At 46.6% G+C, this 21,590-nt stretch overlaps 1 protein-coding gene across 1 annotated transcript; it reads left to right on the top strand.

The window, feature by feature from the left end:
* The first annotated feature begins 571 nt into the window (after positions 1-571).
* Positions 572-21,275, top strand: oit3 (oncoprotein induced transcript 3). The gene is made up of 7 exons (XM_080183601.1): positions 572-889; positions 4,888-5,262; positions 8,798-8,908; positions 10,272-10,394; positions 12,054-12,176; positions 14,361-14,521; positions 20,769-21,275. The coding sequence occupies exons 1-7, from the start codon at positions 826-828 to the stop codon at positions 21,186-21,188; spliced, it is 1,377 nt and encodes a 458-aa protein (XP_080039727.1). The 5' UTR covers positions 572-825; the 3' UTR covers positions 21,189-21,275.
* Positions 21,276-21,590: the final 315 nt, after the last annotated feature.

Below are 21,590 nucleotides of genomic sequence, written 5' to 3'. Positions count from 1 at the left end.
TTTATTGAACTGGCTGGAAGGTGCTTTGGAATATCTTGAAGTTGTGAAGGACAAGGAAATGGAAGTTTTTAACCTATATTTAGAGAAAGGAAGAAACCACAAACTGTGACTCTTTCCAGCAACATTGAGATTCAAATTGCTCTGAAAATTGTTCCATTAATTTGAAATGAAGTTAATCTGTCATTGTGTGACATTACAGCTACTTCCCCTGAGGATATTCCTGTCTCCGTCACATTCTGTGCACACTCTGAGCATCTTAATCGCTCGCAATAACGAAACATCAAAACAGGAGCCTGAAAAACAACTTTATAAAGAGAATGCAAGATAACGTTCTGGATGGACACTCCTCCCAGTTGCAGTGTGCCTTATCCATGTTTACATAGGTCACGACCTGTGCTAAATGGGGACAAGCTGTCTGCATAGATGTGTCCAGATGTCACGTGATATTTTCTGTGTAAACCATCCGGTCATTGAGAGAAAACAGGAAATTAGTTGACCATAACTGTGTTGAGAAACAGGAACGGGGAGACGGCCGTGGCTTGCTATCATATTCTCTGCTGTAAAAGATAACCTGTGATTTAAGAGCGAAAGAAAAAGACAATGGGAGGATGGGTGAAAATAGCAGCTCTATCAGAAGAGGCTCATTATTCCATCTTCTTGCAAGCAACTCAGGCCAAGGGACATCCAGTCCCTCCTTCCTGTGCCCAGATAAAGAAACCGTCCAAGGGATAAAACACCCATGGGAGATTTTGGAAGGAACAGTCACTAAGGGAATCCGGAGAGAGAAAGGAATTGTAACCTTCCTGTGTGTCGGAGCTGAGGAACATGTTATCCTTCATTCTGCTAAGCTTGGCTCTCTGCGCTGAGTTCCAAACCTCAGTTTCCTTCGGTGAGTTACAACAAAGACATTGCCACTGCTTTGAAAGCTGAAATGTAACGATATTTAAACCAGCAAAGGGCACAGGCCGAATGGGATGAAGTATCATTGGGATTGGATCTGGATTCAATGCAGTGGCTGACCCTGCTGATGTTAATGTGGAGATGCTGGTGTTGGGCTGGGGTGAGCACAGTAAGAAGTCTCACAAAACCAGGTTAAATCCAACAGGTTTATTTGGTAGCACAAGCTTTTGGAGCAGCGCCCCTTCATGAATGCATTCACCTGATGAAGGGGCAACGCTCTGAAAGCTCGTGCTACCAAATAAACCTGTTGGACTTTAACCTGTTGTTGTGAGACTTCTTACTGTGCCTGCTGATGTTGTTTGAGTTGCTGTCTTGACGCAGAGGCTGGGATTTTTTTTTAAAGTGCATGCTACATACTGTATCTAGTTGCAGAAAAACTAAAGGACTCTGTATCCAAGAAATTGGTACTTATTCAATCACTCTTACATTCTTAAAAGTTTGAAAACGTCTATTTATTAGTCACAAGTAAGGCTTACATTAACACTGCAATGAAGTTGCTGTGAAAATCCCCTAGTCGCCACACTCCGGCGCCTGTTCGGGTCAATGCACCCTAACCGGCACACCCTTTCAAAATGTGGGAGGAAACCCACACAGACACGAGGAGAATGTGCAAACTCTGCACAGACAGTAACCCAAGCTGGGAATCAAATTCAGATCCCTGGTGCTGTGAGGCAGCAGTGCTAACCAGTGCACCGATAATTTAGTTTCCCAATGGCCCAAGTGACTCCTCGCTTACTTTTCACACTATTCCAAAAGATTCCTGGTATTTGATCTAAAGGCATTTTCCCTAATGCCAATTTAAAATTGACTATTTTTTATTTAATATAGCTTTTTGGCCTCCTTTTTAAAAAAAAATGACCTGGCCTAGGGTGGCACAGTGGTTAGCACTACTGCCTCAGTTCCAGGGACCCGGGTTCAATTCCCGGCTTGGGTCACTATCTGTGTGGAGTTTGCACATTCTCCCCGTGTCTGCATGGGTTTCCTCCAGGTGCTCTGGTTTTCTCCCATAGTCTGAAAGACGTGTGGGTTAGGTGCATTGGCCATGCTAAATTCTCCCACACTGTACCACGAACAGGTGCCAGAGTGTGGTGACTAGGGAATTTTCACAGTAACTTCATTGCACTGTTAATGTTGTGAGCAATAGGTAAAGATGCTGTTAACACATGTATCTGTAGAGCATAGAGAAATAGCTTACAGTTAAATAGATTGGATATAGTCAGGCACATTGATAACCCACATTATGGAAACAACTGTGAGTTTAGTCATAAACATAGGACATAAGGTTCGATGCTGCTAACACAGCATTAGTTAGGGATAATAAAAAGGCTGCCTGTAATGTGGAGATAACACCAGAGATGTGATGTGCAGTGAAGCATACACCACATCCTGCAGGAATGTAAGAGGCCAAGTTACAAAAAGCAAATGGTCTGCGAGATGTGTTGTTTTTACAACTAAGCATAAAAGGGGGAAAAGGTCACTGAGATGGTTGGGACAGCAGTGATTAAGTTGGCAAAGGATTGATTACCGCCAATCTGAACTGGACATGTAACAGTATTGGATAAGACGGATGAGTTTACTAATGCACTCTTGTGATAACAGGAGACATTGTTAGATGAGTAGAGGGGATGGAAACTTGGGGCACCTCGAGCCAATAGGGGAATGACAACACATAGATGGGACAGGGACCACCAATTAGGGGAGAACAACATATTGCAAAGCCATTACAATGCTTGTAAAAAAGTATAAAATGTGCTGCAAATCTATGTGAGGTGTGCCTATTTCGCTAGACACCCGGTCTTGCAAGAACGTCAAATAAAATCTTGCTCCTTCAGAACTTGACTTGACTAAATTGTTTAACTGTGAGCTGTGTTTCTCACAATGTAAGCCAACTTGTGACACCAATTAAGAAAAGACTTTTTAGGGGAGGGTGTTCTCTCTCCCGGCCAATGTGTGCGTTTGGTTGATTGGCCCCATACTGTCCCGGGATGTGTAGGTTAGAATGATTAGTGGGGCAAATATCTGGAGTTGCGGGGATGGAGGCTGGGTGGGATTGTCGTCGGTGCAGACTTGATGGGCTGAATGGCCTCTCCTGCACTGTAGGATTTCTATGAATCATTTTTGCTTATGCCCTTGCCCTCATTCCCCCCATCACCTTCCTGGGAACTTTCAATCTCCCTCCTCTTCCTGCATGGCACTTTTGGAAAGCTGTGTTCAATTTCTTATCCCCTTCAACTATATTAGAACCAATGCTGCTTTCTTACTACGTGGCATGGTGGCACAGTGGTTAGCACTGCTGCCTCTGGCTGGAGACAATACACATCTCTTTAACCTGTGCTTGGCCCTCTCTCCACTCACAATATCTGTACCCCTAAGAGTTGATTACCTGTAAAGACTCGCATTCCAACCATTATCTTGTAGATTGAGTTTGTGCCTGTAGATGCCCTGTTTGTGAACTAAATCCCACTCGCCTGAAGAAGGAGCTTGAGACTGAAAGCTAGTGCTGCCAAATAAACCTGTTGGACTTTAACCTGGTGTTGTGAGGCTTCTTACTGTGCCTCAGAGTGCCAGGGACCCGGGTTCAATTCCAGCCTCAGGTGACTGTCTGTGTAGTGTTTGCACATTCTCCCCGTGTCTGTGTGGGTTTCCTCCCACAGTCCAAAGATGTGCAGAATTCAAATGTGGTAGCACCCAGAATGATTCCTGTTGCCTCTCTTGTGTAAATGTGTTCCACAATAAACTACCCTTCTGGACGTAGGGTCATCCAAACTCGAAATGTTGGCTCTAATCTGTCTCCACAGATGCTGAAGTTTTCCAGCATTTTCTGTTTTTGTTTCGGATTCCAGCATCCGCAGTATTATAGAATCCCTACAATGCTGAAGGGGACCATTTGACCCTTCGAGTCTGCACTGAGCCTAGCCCAACATCCACCCTATTCCTCTTAACCCCAAGCATTTACCTCACTAAATCTACCAACCTACACATCTCGGGACACTCGGGGCAATTTAGCATGGCCAAGCCACCTAACCTGCACGTCTTTGGACTGTGGGAGGAAACCCATGTGTGTACGGGGAGAACATGCAGACTCCACACAGAGAGTCACCTGAGGCCAGAAGTTGAACCTTGGTCCCTGGCGCTGTGAGGCAGCAGCGCTACCCACTGTTCCACTGTATCACCCCACTTAGCCTTATCCTTGCATGATGGAGCTGTGTCCAAATGAGATGCTCCGTTGGATGACACTGTAACTTCCTGGCTTTGCATTCTCACCACTTGCCACTTAGGACGGCTCGGTGGCACAGTGGTTAGCACTGCTGCCTCACAGCGCCAGGGACCCGGCTTTGATTCCTAGCTTGGGGCACTGTCTGTGTGGACTTTGCACATTCTCCCCGTGTCTGTGCGGGTTTCCTCTGGTTCCTCTGCTTTCCCCCCACAGTCTGAAAGACGTGATGGTTAGGTGTATTCACCTGAACGGGCGCTACAGAGCCTGGCGGCTAGGGAAATTTTACAGTAACTTCATTGCAGTGTTAATGTTAGCCTTAGTTGTGATTAATAAATAAGTAATCTCTCTTCCTCCTCAGCCTTCCAGGGCTTCACTCCTCTCTATCTCTCTCTTTCACACATTCCACCTTCTCCTGATCTCAAGACTCCTTTTACCTGCCATTCCTCTGGTCATTGCTCCTGCTTTCCGATTCTTCCCTGCCATTCTCCTGCTCCTTCTCCGTCTCCTGTCTCCGGCTCTCTGTGGGCAGTGACACATATCATTGAGGAATTTGTTGAGCATTGACTGGGAACTGGCTTGTTCAGGATAGTCCGGCTGAACAGTGAGTGGAACAACCCCGTGTAGTTCTTGATATTTCCAAAGTGTTGTTTGTGTGTGCGTTGCGTGTCTCGGGGGTAATGTGGAATGATGTTGTGTTTTGTTTTTGGCAGGGGTGGACCCCTGTTCGGCCTACATCAGCTTGAATGAGCCTTGGCGGAACACTGAGCATCACATTAACACCTCACACGGGACACCCATGTGTGACAACCACATGGATGGCGAGTGGTACCGCTTCACCGGCTTGGCGGGGGACGCCATGCCCACGTTCTGCATCCAGGAGAACCTCTGCGGCACCCACGCGCCCATCTGGCTGAACGGCAGCCACCCTATGCTGCCCGATGGCATCGTGTCGGTGCAGGCTTGCGCCAGCTTCAACGAGAACTGCTGCCTGTGGAGTGCCACGGTGAAGGTGAAGGCTTGTCCGGGAGGTTACTACGTCTACCAGCTCCCTAAGCCTAGTGTCTGCTTCCATGCCTACTGTGGACGTAAGTACTCGATGCTTTCACCACCCCCCTCCCCCACTTCTCTCTCCCTCCACCTCCCCCACTTTGTTGACCTTTGCCTGGGTGCAGTTGCCCTGAGCTTTCTCACTCACTGCTGCATCAGTTCTGACAATGAAACTCTTCCGAATGTTTTGTCCTCAACTGCAGCATCGACCGTTCCCAGTTCCTGATCTCTTTATTGCATCAATCTCTCAATCCCAACCTCTACACCTAAGGGGACTTTCCTAAGTGAAACGATAAATTTCATAGAATCCCGAGAGCGTAGAAGAAGGCCATTCAGCCCATCAAGTCTGCACCAACCACAATCCCGCCCAGGCCCTATCCCCATAACCCCATGTATTTACCCTGCTAATCCCCCTGAGACTCAGGCGCAATTTAGCACGGCCAATCCACCTAACCAGCACAATCCTGGACTGAGGGAGGAAACCGGAGCAGACATGGACAGAACGTACAAACTCCACACAGGTAACTTCCAGGAAGGGGTGGGGAGAAGAAGAACATTGCGAGGAAATAAAAGGAGAGCAGAGAATAGAGGAGTGAGAATGATAAAAGAAAAACAAGGAATATTGTAAACAAAAACATTTGGGAACCCAAGACTGGAATCGAACCCAGGTCCCTGGCGCTGTGCTAACCACCGTGCCACCAAGTAATGCCAACAAATGAGACATCTGGACAATGACCACATGTGTTGGTCACTCTGAATCCATTTTAAAGAGGACGTTAATGACCAGAGAGAGGAATCTTTCACCCAATCAGTTTGAGTTGGTCTAAACTTTGGTCCCTGTTTTCAGCTGATTGCCCAGCAGCTGTTAGGATTGATCAGTGTCTCTCACCCATCCTCAGCAGCTGGTCTGACCTTTCCATTCTATTAGCTATTATTTTCCAACCAATTCCTACCCGGTTCCCAAATGCTTTTGTTTACAATACTCCTTGTTTTCTATTAACTCCGTCTACACTTCCCGCTGCCTCGGCAAGGCAGCCGGCATAATTAAGGACCCCGCACACCCCGGACATTCTCTTTCCCACCTTCTTCTGTTTGGAAAAGGATACACAAGTCTGAGATCACATACCAACCGACTCGAGAACAGCTTCTTCCCTGCTGCTATTAGACTTTTGAATGGACCTACCTCGCATTAAGTTGATCTTTCTCTATACCCTCGCTGTGACTGTAACACTACATTCTGCTCTCTCTCCTTCCCTTCTTTATGAACAGTATGTTTTGTCTGTATAGCGTTCAAGAAATAATACTTTTCACTATATGCTAGTACATGTGACAATAATAAATCAAGTTAAATCAAATCAATTTTTAAAAAATCATTCTTATTCTTTTATTCTCTGATCTCTTTTTATTTCTTTGCAAAATTCTCTGTCCCCCGGCCCTCCTGGAAGTTGTTGACCTTTGCCCAGGGGCACTTGCCCTGCGCTTTCTCAATGCTGCATCATAGAAACTAGAAGCAGGAGTAGGCCATTCGGCCCTTCCTTCCTGCTATGCCATTAATTCTGACCATCTCTGATGGTGAGTGCCTGCGGCCTATTTCACTGCGAAAGAGTCGCAGCTCAGTCCCTATATCCACAATCTCAAGGCAGGATAGCAGCTAGGAGCAGGAACTTTGGTCAGTTATTTCCCTCCCTCCAACACCACTCACCGACCACCTCCGAGCTAGAGAGGGGGCAGCAGAATGGAGTCTTAACACAGCGCCATCGGTAGGTAGACCTTGGAGTTATCTTGGACTGTGTGACTCAGTTACTCACCATCTTGGCACAGTGGTTAGCACTGCTGCCTCACAGCGCCAGGGACCCGAGTTCGATTCCTGGCTTGGGTCACTGTCTGTGTGGAGTCTGCATGTTCTCCCCGTGTCTGTGTGGGTTTCCTCCGGGTGCTCCATTTTCCTCCCACAGTCCGAAAGACATGCTGGTTAGGTGCATTGGCCGTGCTAAATTCTCCCTCAGTGTACCCGAACAGGTGCTGGAGTGCTGGGACTAGGGGATTTTCACAGTAACTTCGTTGCAATGTTAATTTAAGCCTACTTGTGACTAATAAATAAACATTACTTATTTTACTTTTACTTTGCATATGTGTAAAAATATATATTGAAATGTATTTCAGCAGCAGCAATATGGGAATGGTGCATTGGTTTGTAATTATAATGTAGTTTTGATTCAACATTACCCTTTTTCTAATATACTGTTCGTCTCTTTGTTACCTGATGAGTTTGTTTGTCTATTTTTATAACTACAGGATTGTTACATGTTTGCATGTTTTTCACCTAATTATCTAGTCTGTTTTTCCATGCAAGTTACACTACAATTCTGCCTTTGATCCGCAAACATACTTCTTGAATAAAATACCGTTATTATTATTGTGAAGCCACCAGGATATCTCCACAATCCTGTTCCTCTGTGCAGTTTGATATTACATAGAGTTTGACACGCAGGAATAAACTATTTGGCCCAACAGATTCATGCTGGAATTTATTTTATTCATTCATGTGACATGGGCATCTCTGGCTGACTAGTATTTATTGCCCATCCCTAGTTGCCACTGTTGAGAGTCATAGATTATTCATAGAATCCTACAGTGCAGAAGGAGGCCATTCGGCCCATTGAGTCCACACTGACTACAATCCCACCTATCCCCATAACTCCATGTATTTACCCTAGCTAGCCCCCAGACACTAAATTGTAATTTAGCATGGCCAACCCACCTAATCCACACATCTTTGGACTATCGGAGGAGACCCACGTAGACACGGGGAGAATGTGCAAACTCCACACACACTGACCCAAACCAGGAATTGAACCTGGGTCCCTAGAACTCTGAGGCAGCAGTGATAACCACTGTGCCACCGTGCTGCCCATCCACTGTGCCACCATACTGTCAACCACATTGCTGTGGCTCTGGAGTCACATGTAGATTGGGTAAGGACGGCAGATTTCCTTCCCTAAAGGGCATTAGTGAACTAGATGGGTTTTTCCAACAATTGACAATGGTTTCATAGTCACCAGTAATTCTTAATTCCAGATATGTTTTATTGAATTCAAACTTCAGCAGCTGCCACAGTGGGATTTGAACCCAGGTCACCAGAGCATTAACTTGGGTGTCTGGATGACCAGTACAGCAACAATGCCACTACACCGCAGCTCCCCATAAATTTAATAGATAGAAGATTGGCAAGACGCCGAGCAGTTCATGGCAAACCCCACAAACCATTTAATGCTGATATCCTCATTGGCCTCTACTGCAAACAAGTGAGTTAAGCTTAGCAGGTGGTGGATAACTGAATCTGTGTGTAATTCCATCCCCATTTAAGAATCACATGTCTTATGATTATGCACTCTGTGCATCTGCCACCACATTTGTAACAGGAGTAGCTTACGTAAACATGTCACGCTGCAGTTATGCCCTCCCACCAATAATGGCGCTGCAGCTTGTCCTAGGCCTTTTGTACACCAAGGTACTGCTGCCCCTTTTACACACACTGTACCTCTGATTGAGCCAGCGTTTTGTCTCCCGCAGATTTCTACGACATATGTGATGTGGAGGATTGTGTGGGCCATTGTGCTGGTGAAGAGGAGTGTCACTGTCCTGCCGGAACTGTCCTAGGCCCTGATTCCCAGACATGTCTAGGTAAGGAGTTTGAAAGAACTGCATACACACGTGGAGGAGATGGGAGACTGATGATTAAAGTAGGAAGACAATGAGGATAAAATATTCTTTAATCCACATAGAATCTATCTAAAGATTGACTAATTGGTCAAAAATTCTCTTGTGAAATTGTTCGAAGCAATTATGGACCCTGATATTCACAGTAAGGAGTCTCACAACACCAGGTTAAAGTCCAACAGGTTTATTTGGTAGCACGATGCCACTCACCTGAAGAAGAAGCAGTGCTCCGAAAGCTTGTGCTACCAAATAAACCTGTTGAACTTTAACCTGGTGTGAGACTACTTTCTGATATTCAGAGGACATTATGGGTGATTAGCACTGCTGCCTCACAGCACCAGGGACCTGGATTCGATTCCCAGCTTGGGTCACTGTCTGTGTGGAGTCTGCACTTCCTCCCTGTATCTGCGTGGGTTTCCTCCGGTTTCCTCCCACACTCTAAAGATGTGTAGGTTAGTTTGATTGGCTATGTTAAACTGTCCCTTAGTGTCAGAGGGATTAGGAGGGTAAATATATGGGAATAGGGCCTGGATGGGATTGTGGTCAGTGCAGACACGATGGGCTGAATGGCCTCGTTCTGCACTGTAGGCATTCTATGATATGGAAGGATGAGCTAGATGGGTTGAATAGATTTCCTGAGTTGTATCGTTTAAAAGATAGGTTTGCAGTTGTAATAATAAATTACAAACTGAGTGCCAATCATATCAATCCTGGAAATGTTTGTGGTGCAGTCCTTGACCCTGAATCAGAAACCCTGGGTTTGAGTGCCACCTCAGGACTTGATGGGCAACTTATGACCAAGTTCATAACATGGACCAACAGGTGCAGTACCAACCTACAAATCCTTCCAACATGCACCAAAGGTGGGCAGTGAGAGACTCCTGATCCACCAGGTGATGGAAAGAACGTTGGAGCCCTGAGTATCGCCACCTATAGCTCTGGCCTACAACATGCATGTAAAAGTGTACGTTGCCATAGCAACAAGGCCTCGAGTAAACTGTGACACACCAGCTTCAGATTAGGGCCTTTCTGTTATCAGGATTCAAAGTTTAACAGAGTGAGATATGGCATTGGGTTCTTCTTAAATCTGGTTTCCATCTTAATTCAATTAGTTGTTTTGATTTCCGTATTTGGTAGCCACTGTGAGATAAGTTGTAGGCGAATTTATGGTGACTCAGATGGATTGCAGTAATCTCTGACATTTGTCATAAGTGTTAGTAATAAGTAATTTGTAATAAGTACAGTTGGATGTCAATGATACATGTTCTCAGATTGTAAAGCTCTCGTGTTTAACCCTTGATTTCCTCCTGCCCTCCCACCTATACAGATGTCAATGAATGTGAGGTCGATAATGGGGGCTGCAGTGAGGACTGTGTTAATCTGCAGGGCTCCTTCCGCTGTGAGTGTGGGATTGGAAGGTCACTGGGCAGCAACAGTGTGACATGTGAAGGTGAGTGCTGGCTCCTGACTTAGAAAACATCTCTGATAGGTGGGGATTCTGACTTAGCTTGCTCGTCTGGGAGTTGTCTGAGGTTGCGGGACTGATTCTAGAGGAGTATATCAAGCTGGAGCTAGTTGGGGTGGGGGGTCCTGTTCAAACCCAGAGGGTAGAGATGCTCTACATACCATCCATATGAAGGTAGGCCATAAGACATAGGAGCAGAATTAGACCACTCAGTCCATTGAGTCTGCTCCACTATTTAATCATGGATGATATTTTCCTCGTCCCCATTCTCCTGCTTTTTCCCCGTAACTTCTGATCCCCTTATTAATCAAGAACCTATCTATCTCTGTCTTAAAGGCATTTACTGGCCTGGCCTCCACAGCCTTCTGCAGTAAAGAGTTCCTTTGGCTGAAGAAATTCCTCCTCATCCCTGTTTTAAAGGATCGTCCCTATAGCCTGAGGTTGTGCCCTCTGGTTCTAGTTTTTCCTACTAGTGGAAACATCCTCTCCAGGTCCACTCTATCCAGGCTTCGCAGTATCCTGTAAGTTTCAATAAGATCCCCCCTCATCCTTCTAAACTCCAACGAGTACAGACCCAGAGTCCTCAACCGTTCCTCATATGACAAGCTCTTCATTCCAGCGATCATTCTTGTGAACGTCCTCCGGACCCTTTCCAAGGCCGGCACATCCTTCCCTTAGATACAGGGCCCAAAACTGCTCACAATACTCCAAATGGGATCTGACCAGAGGGCCTCAGAAATACATCCCTGTATTTGTATTTTAGCCCTCTCGACATGAATGCTAAGATTGCACTTAAACCCTGTTCACAGAAATTCTGAACTGGACTCAGATTTATGTCAGAATGCCTTGAGGATTGACTTCCAGTCAAATATTCTCACAGGCAGGGTTATCTCTCTATGGCCCATCACATCATTGAGTGATATTCAAATCATTGATCCATTCTTTGACTGACTAAAGTTTAAAGTTTATTTTTTTAAAATAAGTGTGAAGTTTTAAAGTTTAAGTTTTTAAAGTTTATTTATTAGTGCCACGAGTTAACTCTGCAATGAAGTTACTGTGAAAATCCCCTAGCTGCCACACTCCAGCGCCTGTCTGGGCACACTGAGGGAGAATTTAGCATAGCCAATGCATCTAACCAGCATATCTTACAGACTGTGGGAGATGGACTGTGATTTTTAGCCCTTCCACCCATAGGAATAGTTCTCCCTATCTATTCTGTCCAAACCCCTCACGATTTTGAACATCTCTATCAAATCTTCTCTTAATGTTCTCGAAAGAGAAGAAACCCCATTTCACTTCTCTTTCCTTGTCGCTGAAGTCTCTCATTCTTGGAACTGTTATTCGGTTAGATGGATAGAATCGCACTCTGCATACTGGTGTTTGTTTTGTCATTCTCACCCCCGGAGTGTTGGGGGGGGTGGGGGGGAGGAGGGTGCGTTTTACTGAGGAAATACAAGCAATTTGTTGAAATTTATTTTAGAATATTGGTGAGGCTACGATGAAGAGTTTTGGATGAAACAGGTGCGATGCTTCCAGTAGCTTCACACGTGAGGAGGATGCCCGTGAGGAGCAATGGTCAATTTCATTGAGTAACGCTATTTAGTTCTTCCCCCACTCAACAAAGTGTTGTGTTTGATCCTACAGATATTGAAGGCTGCTCCAACAGTAATGGAGGCTGCAGCCACAACTGCGTGTTGCTGGATGGAGGATATCAGTGCGAGTGTCCCCGTGGGTTAATATTATCGGAGGACAATCATACCTGTCAAGGTAAATCCAGCCACCCATTCTTACATCGTGTGTAGCCATGTTAAGGGTAGGCGATGGCCTAGTGGTATTATCACCAGACTATTAATCCAGAAACTCAGTCACCTTCTGGGGACCCGGGTTCGAATCCCGCCACGGCAGATGGTGGAATTTGAATTCAATAAAAAATATCTGGAATTAAGAACCTACTGATGACCATGAAACCATTGTCGGAAAAATCCATCTGATTCATTAATGTTCTTGAGGGAAGGAAAACTGCTGTCCCTACCTGGTCTGGCCTACATGTGACTCCAGAGCCAATGTGGTTGACTCTCAACTGCCCTCGGGCAATTAGGGATGGGCAATAAATGCTGGCCCAGCCAGCGAGGCCCATGTCCCATGAATGAATTAAAAAAATGTAAGCTAGTTCCACACAAAATGGGATTTCCCTGACCTGAGCTCATTTGCTTTGACTCAGTCCTTCCTGACCGTTCCTCAACCCAAGGGTTCCCAAAACGTAGGTCGCCACCTCCAGTGGATGGGATTTTGGAGTTACAAGCTCTGAGGCTGCAATGGCAGCCGTGGGAGCTCAGACTGAGTTTTGACAACTGCAAGGCCCCTTTGAATGTTTTTTTTTGTATGCCAATAGGCATGACTTAGAACATACATAGAACATACAACATAGAACTGTACAGCACAGGAACACGTCCTTCAGTCTACGATATTGTGCCGACATGTCACCAAATTAAACTAATCTCTTCTGCCAGCTCTTGGTCATAACATCATAGACTCATAGGCCCTTCAGCCCATCGAGTCTGCACCGACATATTAGAAATACTGAACTCCCACTTGCCAGCACTTGGCCCGTGGCCCTCAATGTTGTGTTGTGCCAAGTGTTCATCCAGATACTTTTTACAGGATGTGAGGCATCCCACCTCCACCCCCTTCCCAGGCAGCGCATTCCAAACCCTCACCACCCTCCGGATAAAAAAGTTTTTCCTCACATCCCCACTAAACCTCCTGCCCCTCACCTGGAACCTATGTCCCCTCGTGACTGACCCTTTAACTGAAGGGAATAATTGCTCCTTATCCACTCTGTCCATGCCTCTTGTAACCTTGTACATCTCGATCAGGTCGCCCCCTCAGTCTTTTCTGCTCCAACGAAAACAACCCAAGCTTATCCAACCTCTCTTCACAACTTAAATGTTCCATCCCAGGCAGTGTCCGGGTAAATCTCCTCTGCACCCCCTCCAATGCAATCACATCAAAGAACAAAGAAAATTACAGCACAGTAACAGGCCCTTCGGCCCTCCAAACCTACACTGACCCTTCCGATAATGTGGTGACCAGAATTGTGCACGGTACTCTAGATCTGGCTTTACTAAAGTTGTACACAACTCCAACATGACTTCCCTGCTTTTGTACCCCTTTAATCTTGCATATTCATGTGCTTATCTAAAAGCTCCTTAAACACCCCCATCGTATCTGTCCCCACCACCGCCTCTGGCAGCGTGTTCCAGACACAAACCACACCCCGTGTAAAAAACCTACCCCTCACATCTCCTTCAAACTTTCCCCCTCTCACCTTAAGCGCATGCCTCCTAATGTTAGACATTTCTGGGGAAAAGATTCTGCTGTCAATCCCATCTATGCTTAATAAAAGCAAATTACTGCAGGTGCTGGAATCTGAAACCGAAAGAGAAAATGCTGGAAAATCTCAGCAGGTCTGGCAGCATCTGTAAGGAGAGAAAAGAACTGATGTTTCACCTAGACTAGAAAACACCAGCTCTTTATTCTCCTTACAGATGCTGCCAGATCTGCTAAGATTTTCCAACATTTTCTCTTTTGGTTCCATCTATGTTTAATCACCTGTACTCTGGGGCTCGGTTGTAGCTGCAATCACAGCCTATAAAAAATATTAGAGGGTCATCGCTTTTCTCGGGGTTAACTCAGCAGTTTTTAAAAAAACCCAACTCCGTTGGTCAACTGCTCACGTCTCCTCCCGCTAACCAGCCCGACCCCACTCAACAAATTCCCCTGCGCCCCACTCAACTCTCTAACTCTCCCGTCACTTCATCATTTTCAATCTGGGATCACAGGAAGCCTGAGGCATTGAAATGAGGTCACACTCGGGAAAAGGTTTGGGAAGTGCTGACTTAACCTAACGCCATGACCTTATTTCTGGTTTCTCTCTCTTTCTGTTGCCAGTGCCTGTGCAGTGTAAGTCGGAGTCCATTGAAGTGGCTGTTCCCAAGGATTTGGTAGGCGGTTTGGAATTGTATCTGCTGAATGCATCGTGTAAAGCCCTCTCCAATGGGACTCACGCCAACATCAACTTTAATCTCAAAACCTGCGGCACAGCCATTGAGGTAACAATGGGAGACAGTGGCGTAGTGGTAATATCACTGGACTAATAATCTGGAGGACTGGGCCAAAGCCCTGAGGACGTGGGGTTCAAATCCCAGAGTGGAATTTGAATTCAGTTAATAAATCTGGAATATAAAGCCAGATTTGGTCATGGCAACCATCGAAATTACTGTAAAAACCCATCTGGTCCACTAATGTCCTTTAGGGAAGGAAGTTTGTCATCTATAGGATCTATAGAACAGTGCAGAAGGAGGCCATATGGCCTATTGAGTCTGCACTGACCACAATCCCACCCAAGCCCTATTCCTGTAACTTCACATATTTACTCTGCTAATCCCCTGGCACTAGAGTCAATTTAGCACGGCCAATCCACCTAACCCACACATCGGTGCTACAAGAACTGTAGCCCAAACTAGTACCTCTTTCAATGTGCCAGCTTTCCTTTCTGAGCTTACCGTGACTCAGTTCTTAATGTTTATGAAATGAGCTCTCTTATCCATATCACTGCTTCAATAAAGCAGCACCAGGTACTAATTAGAGGGTCAAAGGGCCTCAGTTTGTTTGCGAAAGGTCCATTTAGAAATCTGCCTTGTGGAACCTGCTGATCAATAGGTTCCCTTCTATTTCACCAATCCCAAATTCCACTCACCTAATTTGGATAACATTGAGTTAAACAGACAAGGATGGTGAAGGCAAGGCACAGACAGAGAGACTTCACAAAGTGCAAGAGCACCAAGTGCAAGGAAGAGGAACAGTGAGTGAGTGAATGAGCGCACCTTACCCAGTTTAGCCTACAGGTGACTCCAGACCCACAGCAATGTGGACTGACTCTTAAATGCCCTCTGCAATGGCCCAGCAAGCCACTTAGTGCCAGGGTAATTAGGGATGGACAACAAATATTGATGATGCCCACATCTCATGAAGGAATAAAACTGAAGGGTCTTTGATTTTTTCAAAGTTTTGAAAATCCCAGCCCCATTGCTCGTGTCCCCCCCTCGCTTCCAGCTCAACCCCACATAACAATCTCCCCCGCACCACACTCAATGCTTTAACCCTCCCACCATCCCATTCAAGTTTCAAACTTAATCAGTTGCAAAGGGAATGTTCTGGAATGATCATATCTATTCAATATATATAAATCCACCACAGGGTCGATGTGTACACATCGTCCTGCTATTCCCTCTTCCTCTTTTCCTTACAGTTCCACATTGGTTAACCTATCATTAAACAGCACAATCTAGATTCCCGATCCCAGACTACCTCTGGGCAATGCCATGGACAATCAGCTTAGACGGCACAGTCTTATTTAGTGAAGTGATTTGGGCTTGAAGCACAGTGTTACAATAATTAGCACTGCCGCCTCACAGCGCCAGGGACCCGGGTTCAACTCCCAGCTTGGGTCACTGTCTGCGTGGAGTTTGCACATTCTTCCCGTGTCTGTGTGGATTTCCTCCGGATACTCCAGTTTCCCTCCACAGTCCAAAAGACATAAGAACATAAGAACATAAGAACATAAGAAATAGGAGCAGGAGTAGGCCATCTGGCCCTTCGAGCCTGCCCCGCCATTCAATAAGATCATGGCTGATCTGTCGTGGCTCAGTTCCACTTTCCCGCCCTCTCCCCATAACCCTTAATCCCCTCTCTTATCAAAAACCCATCAACCCGCTTCTTAAAAATATTTAGCGAGGCAGCCTCCACCACTTCAACGGGCAGAGAATTCCAGAGATTCACCACCCTTTGAGTGAAGAAGTTCCTCCTCAACTCCGTTCTGAACTGCCCCCCCTTTATCTTGAGGCTGTGCCCCCTAGTCCTACTGTCTTTTTTGAGCGGGAAGAGTCTTTCCACCTCTATCCTATCCATCCCATTCATCATCTTATACGTCTCAATGAGATCTCCCCTCATTCTTCTAAACTCTAACGAGTACAAGCCTAGTTTATTCAGCCTCTCCTCATAGCTCAACCCCCTCAACTCTGGTATCAGCCTAGTAAACCTCCTCTGCACTCCCTCCAAGGCCAAAATATCCTTGCGCAGGTGCGGCGCCCAAAACTGCACACAGTACTCCAGCTGCGGCCTCACCAATGCCCTATACAGCTGCAGCAAGACCTCCCTACTTTTATATTCAATCCCCCTCGCTATGAAGGCCAGCATCCCATTCGCCTTCCTGACCACCTGCTGCACCTGCAGGCTGGGTTTTTGCGACTCATGCACAAGGACCCCGAGGTCCCTCTGCACCGTCGCCTGCTGCAGTTTTTCGCCACGTAAGTAATAGTCCTTCCTACCATTCTTCCTACCAAAGTGGACCACCTCACACTTGCCAACATTAAATTCCATTTGCCATTTCCTGGCCCATTCACCCAGCCTATCTAGATCCTTCTGCAGACTCTCCACACCCTCCGCACAATTTGCCTTTCCCCCAATCTTGGTGTCATCAGCAAATTTCGACACCCTACACTCGGTTCCCTCCTCCAGATCATCTATATAAATGGTAAATAGCTGAGGCCCCAGCACCGACCCCTGGGGCACCCCACTAGTCACCAACCGCCAATCCGAATAGCACCCATTGACCCCCACTCTCTGCCTCCTATTTGACAACCAATCCTCTATCCACGCTAACACCCTACCCCCAACTCCATGTCCTCTGACCTTCTGCAGTAACCTCTTGTGAGGTACCTTATCAAACGCCTTCTGAAAATCCAGAAAGACCACATCCACCGGCTCTCCTCTATCCACCGCCCTAGACACATCCTCATAGAACTCCAGTAAATTTGTCAGACACGACTTCCCTTTAATGAAACCGTGTTGCGTCTGCCCTATCAAGCAATTCCCTTCAAGATGCCTCGCAATTTCCTCCTTAATGACGGATTCTAACATTTTACCTACCACAGACGTTAAACTAACCGGCCTGTAATTCCCCGCCTTTTGCCTGGCACCCTTCTTAAACAACGGCGTAACATTAGCCGTTTTCCAATCCCCCGGCACTTCCCCGGAATCCAGCGACGTCTGGAAAATAACCACCAAGGCATCCACTATCACCTCCGCCATTTCTTTCAGAACCCTCGGATGCATTCCATCCGGTCCTGGGGACTTGTCCACAATCAGCCCCTCCAGTCTGTCGCGCACCACCTCTCTAGTAACAGTAATGTCATTAAGACCCTCCAGTCCTACCACCTTTCCATCGCTAACACCCGGCAAATTATTCACGTCCTCCTCCGTGAAGACAGAAACAAAAAAGTTATTCAAGACCTTAGCCATATCCCCATCCCCTACCACTAGGTCCCCTTTCTCATCCGCTAAGGGACCAACGTTCACCCTAGCCAGCCTCTTCCTTTTTATATATTTATAAAAACTCTTGCTATCCTTTTTTATATTAAGTGCTAGCCCAGCTTCATAGCTTCTTCTACCCTCCTTTATCAACTTTTTTGTCAATCTTTGTTGACATTTAAACCTTTCCCAATCCTCTTCTCGCCCACTGCTCTTAGCTACTCTAAATTCCTCCGCTTTTAATTTAACACTTTCCTTCACCTCCTTCGTTATCCACGGCTTATTACCTCTCTTCCTACTGTCCTTTTTAACCATCGGAATAAATTTCTGCTGAGCACCAAGAAAGATCTCCTTAAAGATCCTCCACTGCTCCTCAGCAGACCTACCTTCCAACGCGCTCCCCCAGTCCACATTCGCCAATTCTTCTCTCATCCTACCATACTCCCCTCTATTCAAACAAAGGACACGTGTCCGGGAACCCACTTTCTCCTCCTCCATCTGCAACAGAAACTCCACCATACAATGATCACTCTCTCCAAGAGGATCCTTCACCTCAAGGTCCCTAATTCTACCCGCCTCATTACATAGCACCAGATCCAAGATAGCTCGCTCCCCTCGTCGGCTCCAACACACACTGTTCCAGGAAACTATCCCGGCAGCATTCCAAGAACTCCTCCTCGAGCCCACCTCGTCCAACATGGGTCGACCAATCAATATGCAGATTGAAATCCCCCATAACTACTGCCGTCCCATTCCTGCACGCCGCACTTATTTGCGCGTTAACAGCCCGCCCCACCTCCAGATCATTATTCGGGGGCCTATAGACGACACCCACCAGCGTCTTCCTCCCTTTGCTGTTCCTAATCTCCACCCACAACGATTCCACTTTCTGCTCTTTGGCTCCGATATCATCCCTTGCTACCACCTTGATGCTGTCCTTAATCAGCAGAGCTACGCCACCCCCTCTTTCCTCCTGCCTATCCTTCCTAAACACTTGATAGCCCTGTACATTCATCTCCCAGTCCCTGTCACCTTGCAGCCACGTCTCTGTAATGGCCACCAGATCGTATCCATTTGTGTCGATCTGCGCCACCAGCTCATCCACTTTATTCCGAATGCTTCGTGCATTCAGATAAAGCGCTTTCATCCCAGCCTTCTTCTGGACCCTATTTGCCGTAACGCCACCACTTGGGACATCCTCAGCCTCTTCCCTTACCTGTACCCTATCCTTAACTGTAGACCTCCTAACATCACCTACCCTCGCACCCTCCCCCCCCCTAATTAGTTTAAAGCCCTGTCTACAGTTCTCTTTACTCGATTCGCCAGCACTCTGGTCCCAGCACGATTCAGACCAACCCCATCCCGCCCGAACAAGTCCCACCTACCCCAATACTGGTGCCAATGCCCCATAAATTCGATCCCATTCCTCCCACACCAATCTCTGAGCCACCCATTCACTTCCTTTATCCTGTCAACCCTACGCCCGTCTGCACTCAGTTCAGGCAGTAGCCCAGAGAAGACCACCTTGTCGGTTCTACTTTTTAATTCCATTCCCAGCTTCTCATACTCCCTCCCCAGATCCTCAGTCCGCACTTTGCCTACGTCGCTGGCACCCACATGTACCACCACAACTGGGTTCTCACCCTCCCACTCCAGATTCCTCTGCAGCCCAGCTGCGACATCCTGTACCCGAGCACCAGGCAGACAACACACCCTTCTGTGCACTTTGTCATTGTGACAAAGGACAGTGTCAATACCCTTCACCCCACTATCTCCAATCACTACTACGTTCCTTTTCCCCTTATCTTTGCCTATGTCCTGCTGCATCACTGTACCGTGTGCAGTTTGCTCACCAACCTCACCTGCCTCGTCCTCTTCCAGACTGGAAGCAAGAACCTCAAACCTGTTATGCAGATTAAGAGGCTGAGGCCTCCGCTCCTCACCCCCCTTCCTCCTCCCAGCAGCCCCCTTTTGTTCCTGACCCTTAGATTTAGACAGTCTAGGGGGGGTGGATGTCACTTGCACCCCATTGACAATGACACCCTCTCTCCCCCTGGTGAGCCTCAGTGTCTGTAGCTCAGAGGCCAGCTCATCTACCTTGAGCTGGAGCTCCTCCAGCAACCTGCACTTACTACAGACATGGCCACTGGGAAGGACCCTGGGGTCCACCAGTTCCCACATCATACAGGAACCGCACATCACATGCCCCTCCATTATTCAATATAATTTGTTGTGGGAAAAAATATTTTCCTTGTTTTTTGCTGTAGTAGTTTTGAAAAAAAAAAAATTTTTTTTTTTTCCTTGTTCTTTCCACCTGGCCTTTTTACCTTCAAGCCCTTTTTGATATTAAGCCCTGATAGCTCACTCTGCTTCCCTCTCACTCCGCTGCCCGCTCCGACGCTGCCCGCTATCTACACCAGGCCTCCTTTTAAACTTGGCGCTGATTTAAAGCTGATGGGCCACAACTGCCTGATAATCACTCCCTCACAATTCTTAAAGCAGTAAATACAATAAGTAAATGCTTTAAACAGTTCTACAAAGAACAAAGTGCTTTAAACTTATTTTAAACAGGTTTTTAACAGGTAAAGTCTTAGCTTTCTCTCTGATGCTCCTTCCTCGTCTGCTCCAGCAAACAAAAGACGTGCTGGTTAAGTGCATTGGCCGTGCTAAATTCTCCCTCACTGTCCCCGAACAGGCGTCGGAGTGTGGCGCCTAGGGGATTTTCACAGTAACTTCATTGCAGTGTGAATGTAAGCCTTACTTGTGACCAATAAATAAACATTAAACTGATACGTTTGAATAAACTGTATAATTTTTCTTAATACTAACCTTGCACCTTTAAGTATAAAAAATGAAAAGTAAAGAGTATTTTTTTGTCTTGTCATAAAGGTACAGTTAACAATACTCCCATGAGGTGCTTAGAAGAGTGGTAGAGGCAGGAAAGTATCTCTTGTTCTTACGCTTAGTGCTTGTAACCCTTTCCTCTAGGTCGTTGGCGATAAGATAATTGTGAGAAACACGTTGACAGGTATTCCTAAACAGACTCCGGGCAGTAACGGGGATGTTATCATCCGGACCAGCAAGTTAGTGATCCCAATCACCTGTGAGTTCCCCCGGCAGTACACTGTGTCGGAGGGTTACGTACCCAACCCTGCCAATTCTCCACTGCAGATCATGGGTAGAAACCACGGGCTCTTCCCCTTTGCTCTGGAGATCTTTAAGTCCAAAGCTTTTGACGAGATTTACAGAGAGACACCACCAGTTCTCAAACTCCGAGATTCGCTCTACTTTGGGATCGAACCCCTCATGCATGTGGATGGTCTCGAAGCGCTCGTAGAGAATTGCTTCGCCACGCCTTCGGCCAACAGTGATGACGTCTTGAGGTATTACCTCATCAAGGATGGGTAAGTCCCAGACCATTACTGGGAATGCTCTTAACCGTTTTACTGAAGCTTCCAATAATCACCTACTACTCTCTCCATCAAAAACTCTGAATAACAGGCAGGGAATGGGATTAAATGACTTTCTATTTCACTGAGTCAGCACAGGCAAAATGGACTGAATGGCCTCCCCTTTTGGAGTATTGTGAGCAGTTTTTGGACCCTGTATCTAAGGAAGGGTGTGCTGGCCTTGGAAAGGATCCAGAGGAGGTTCACAAGAATGATCCCTGGAATGAAGAGCTTGTTGTATGAGGACTGGTTGGGGACTCTGGGTCTGTACTCGTTGGAGTTTAGAAGGATGAGGGGGAATCTTATTGAAACTTGTAGGATGCTGCGAGGCCTGGATAGAGTGGACCTGGAGAGGATGTTT

This window comes from Carcharhinus amblyrhynchos, unplaced genomic scaffold (genome assembly GCF_965287045.1).
Source record: "Carcharhinus amblyrhynchos unplaced genomic scaffold, sCarAmb.v2.hapA chromosome_345, whole genome shotgun sequence".
Lineage (NCBI taxonomy): Eukaryota > Metazoa > Chordata > Chondrichthyes > Carcharhiniformes > Carcharhinidae > Carcharhinus > Carcharhinus amblyrhynchos.
Note: the sequence above shows the minus strand (reverse complement) of the source record. Positions and strands in the feature narration are given on the sequence as shown.

Excerpts from the sequence above, each read along its gene's own strand:
- oit3 (XM_080183601.1), top strand. The coding sequence starts at position 826 with ATGTTATCCTTCATTCTGCTAAGCTTGGCTCTCTGCGCTGAGTTCCAA. Across the intron at positions 5,263-8,797 it reads CTTCCATGCCTACTGTGGAC|ATTTCTACGACATATGTGAT; the intron begins GTAAGTACTCGA and ends TGTCTCCCGCAG. Across the intron at positions 14,522-20,768 it reads CCTGCGGCACAGCCATTGAG|GTCGTTGGCGATAAGATAAT; the intron begins GTAACAATGGGA and ends CCTTTCCTCTAG.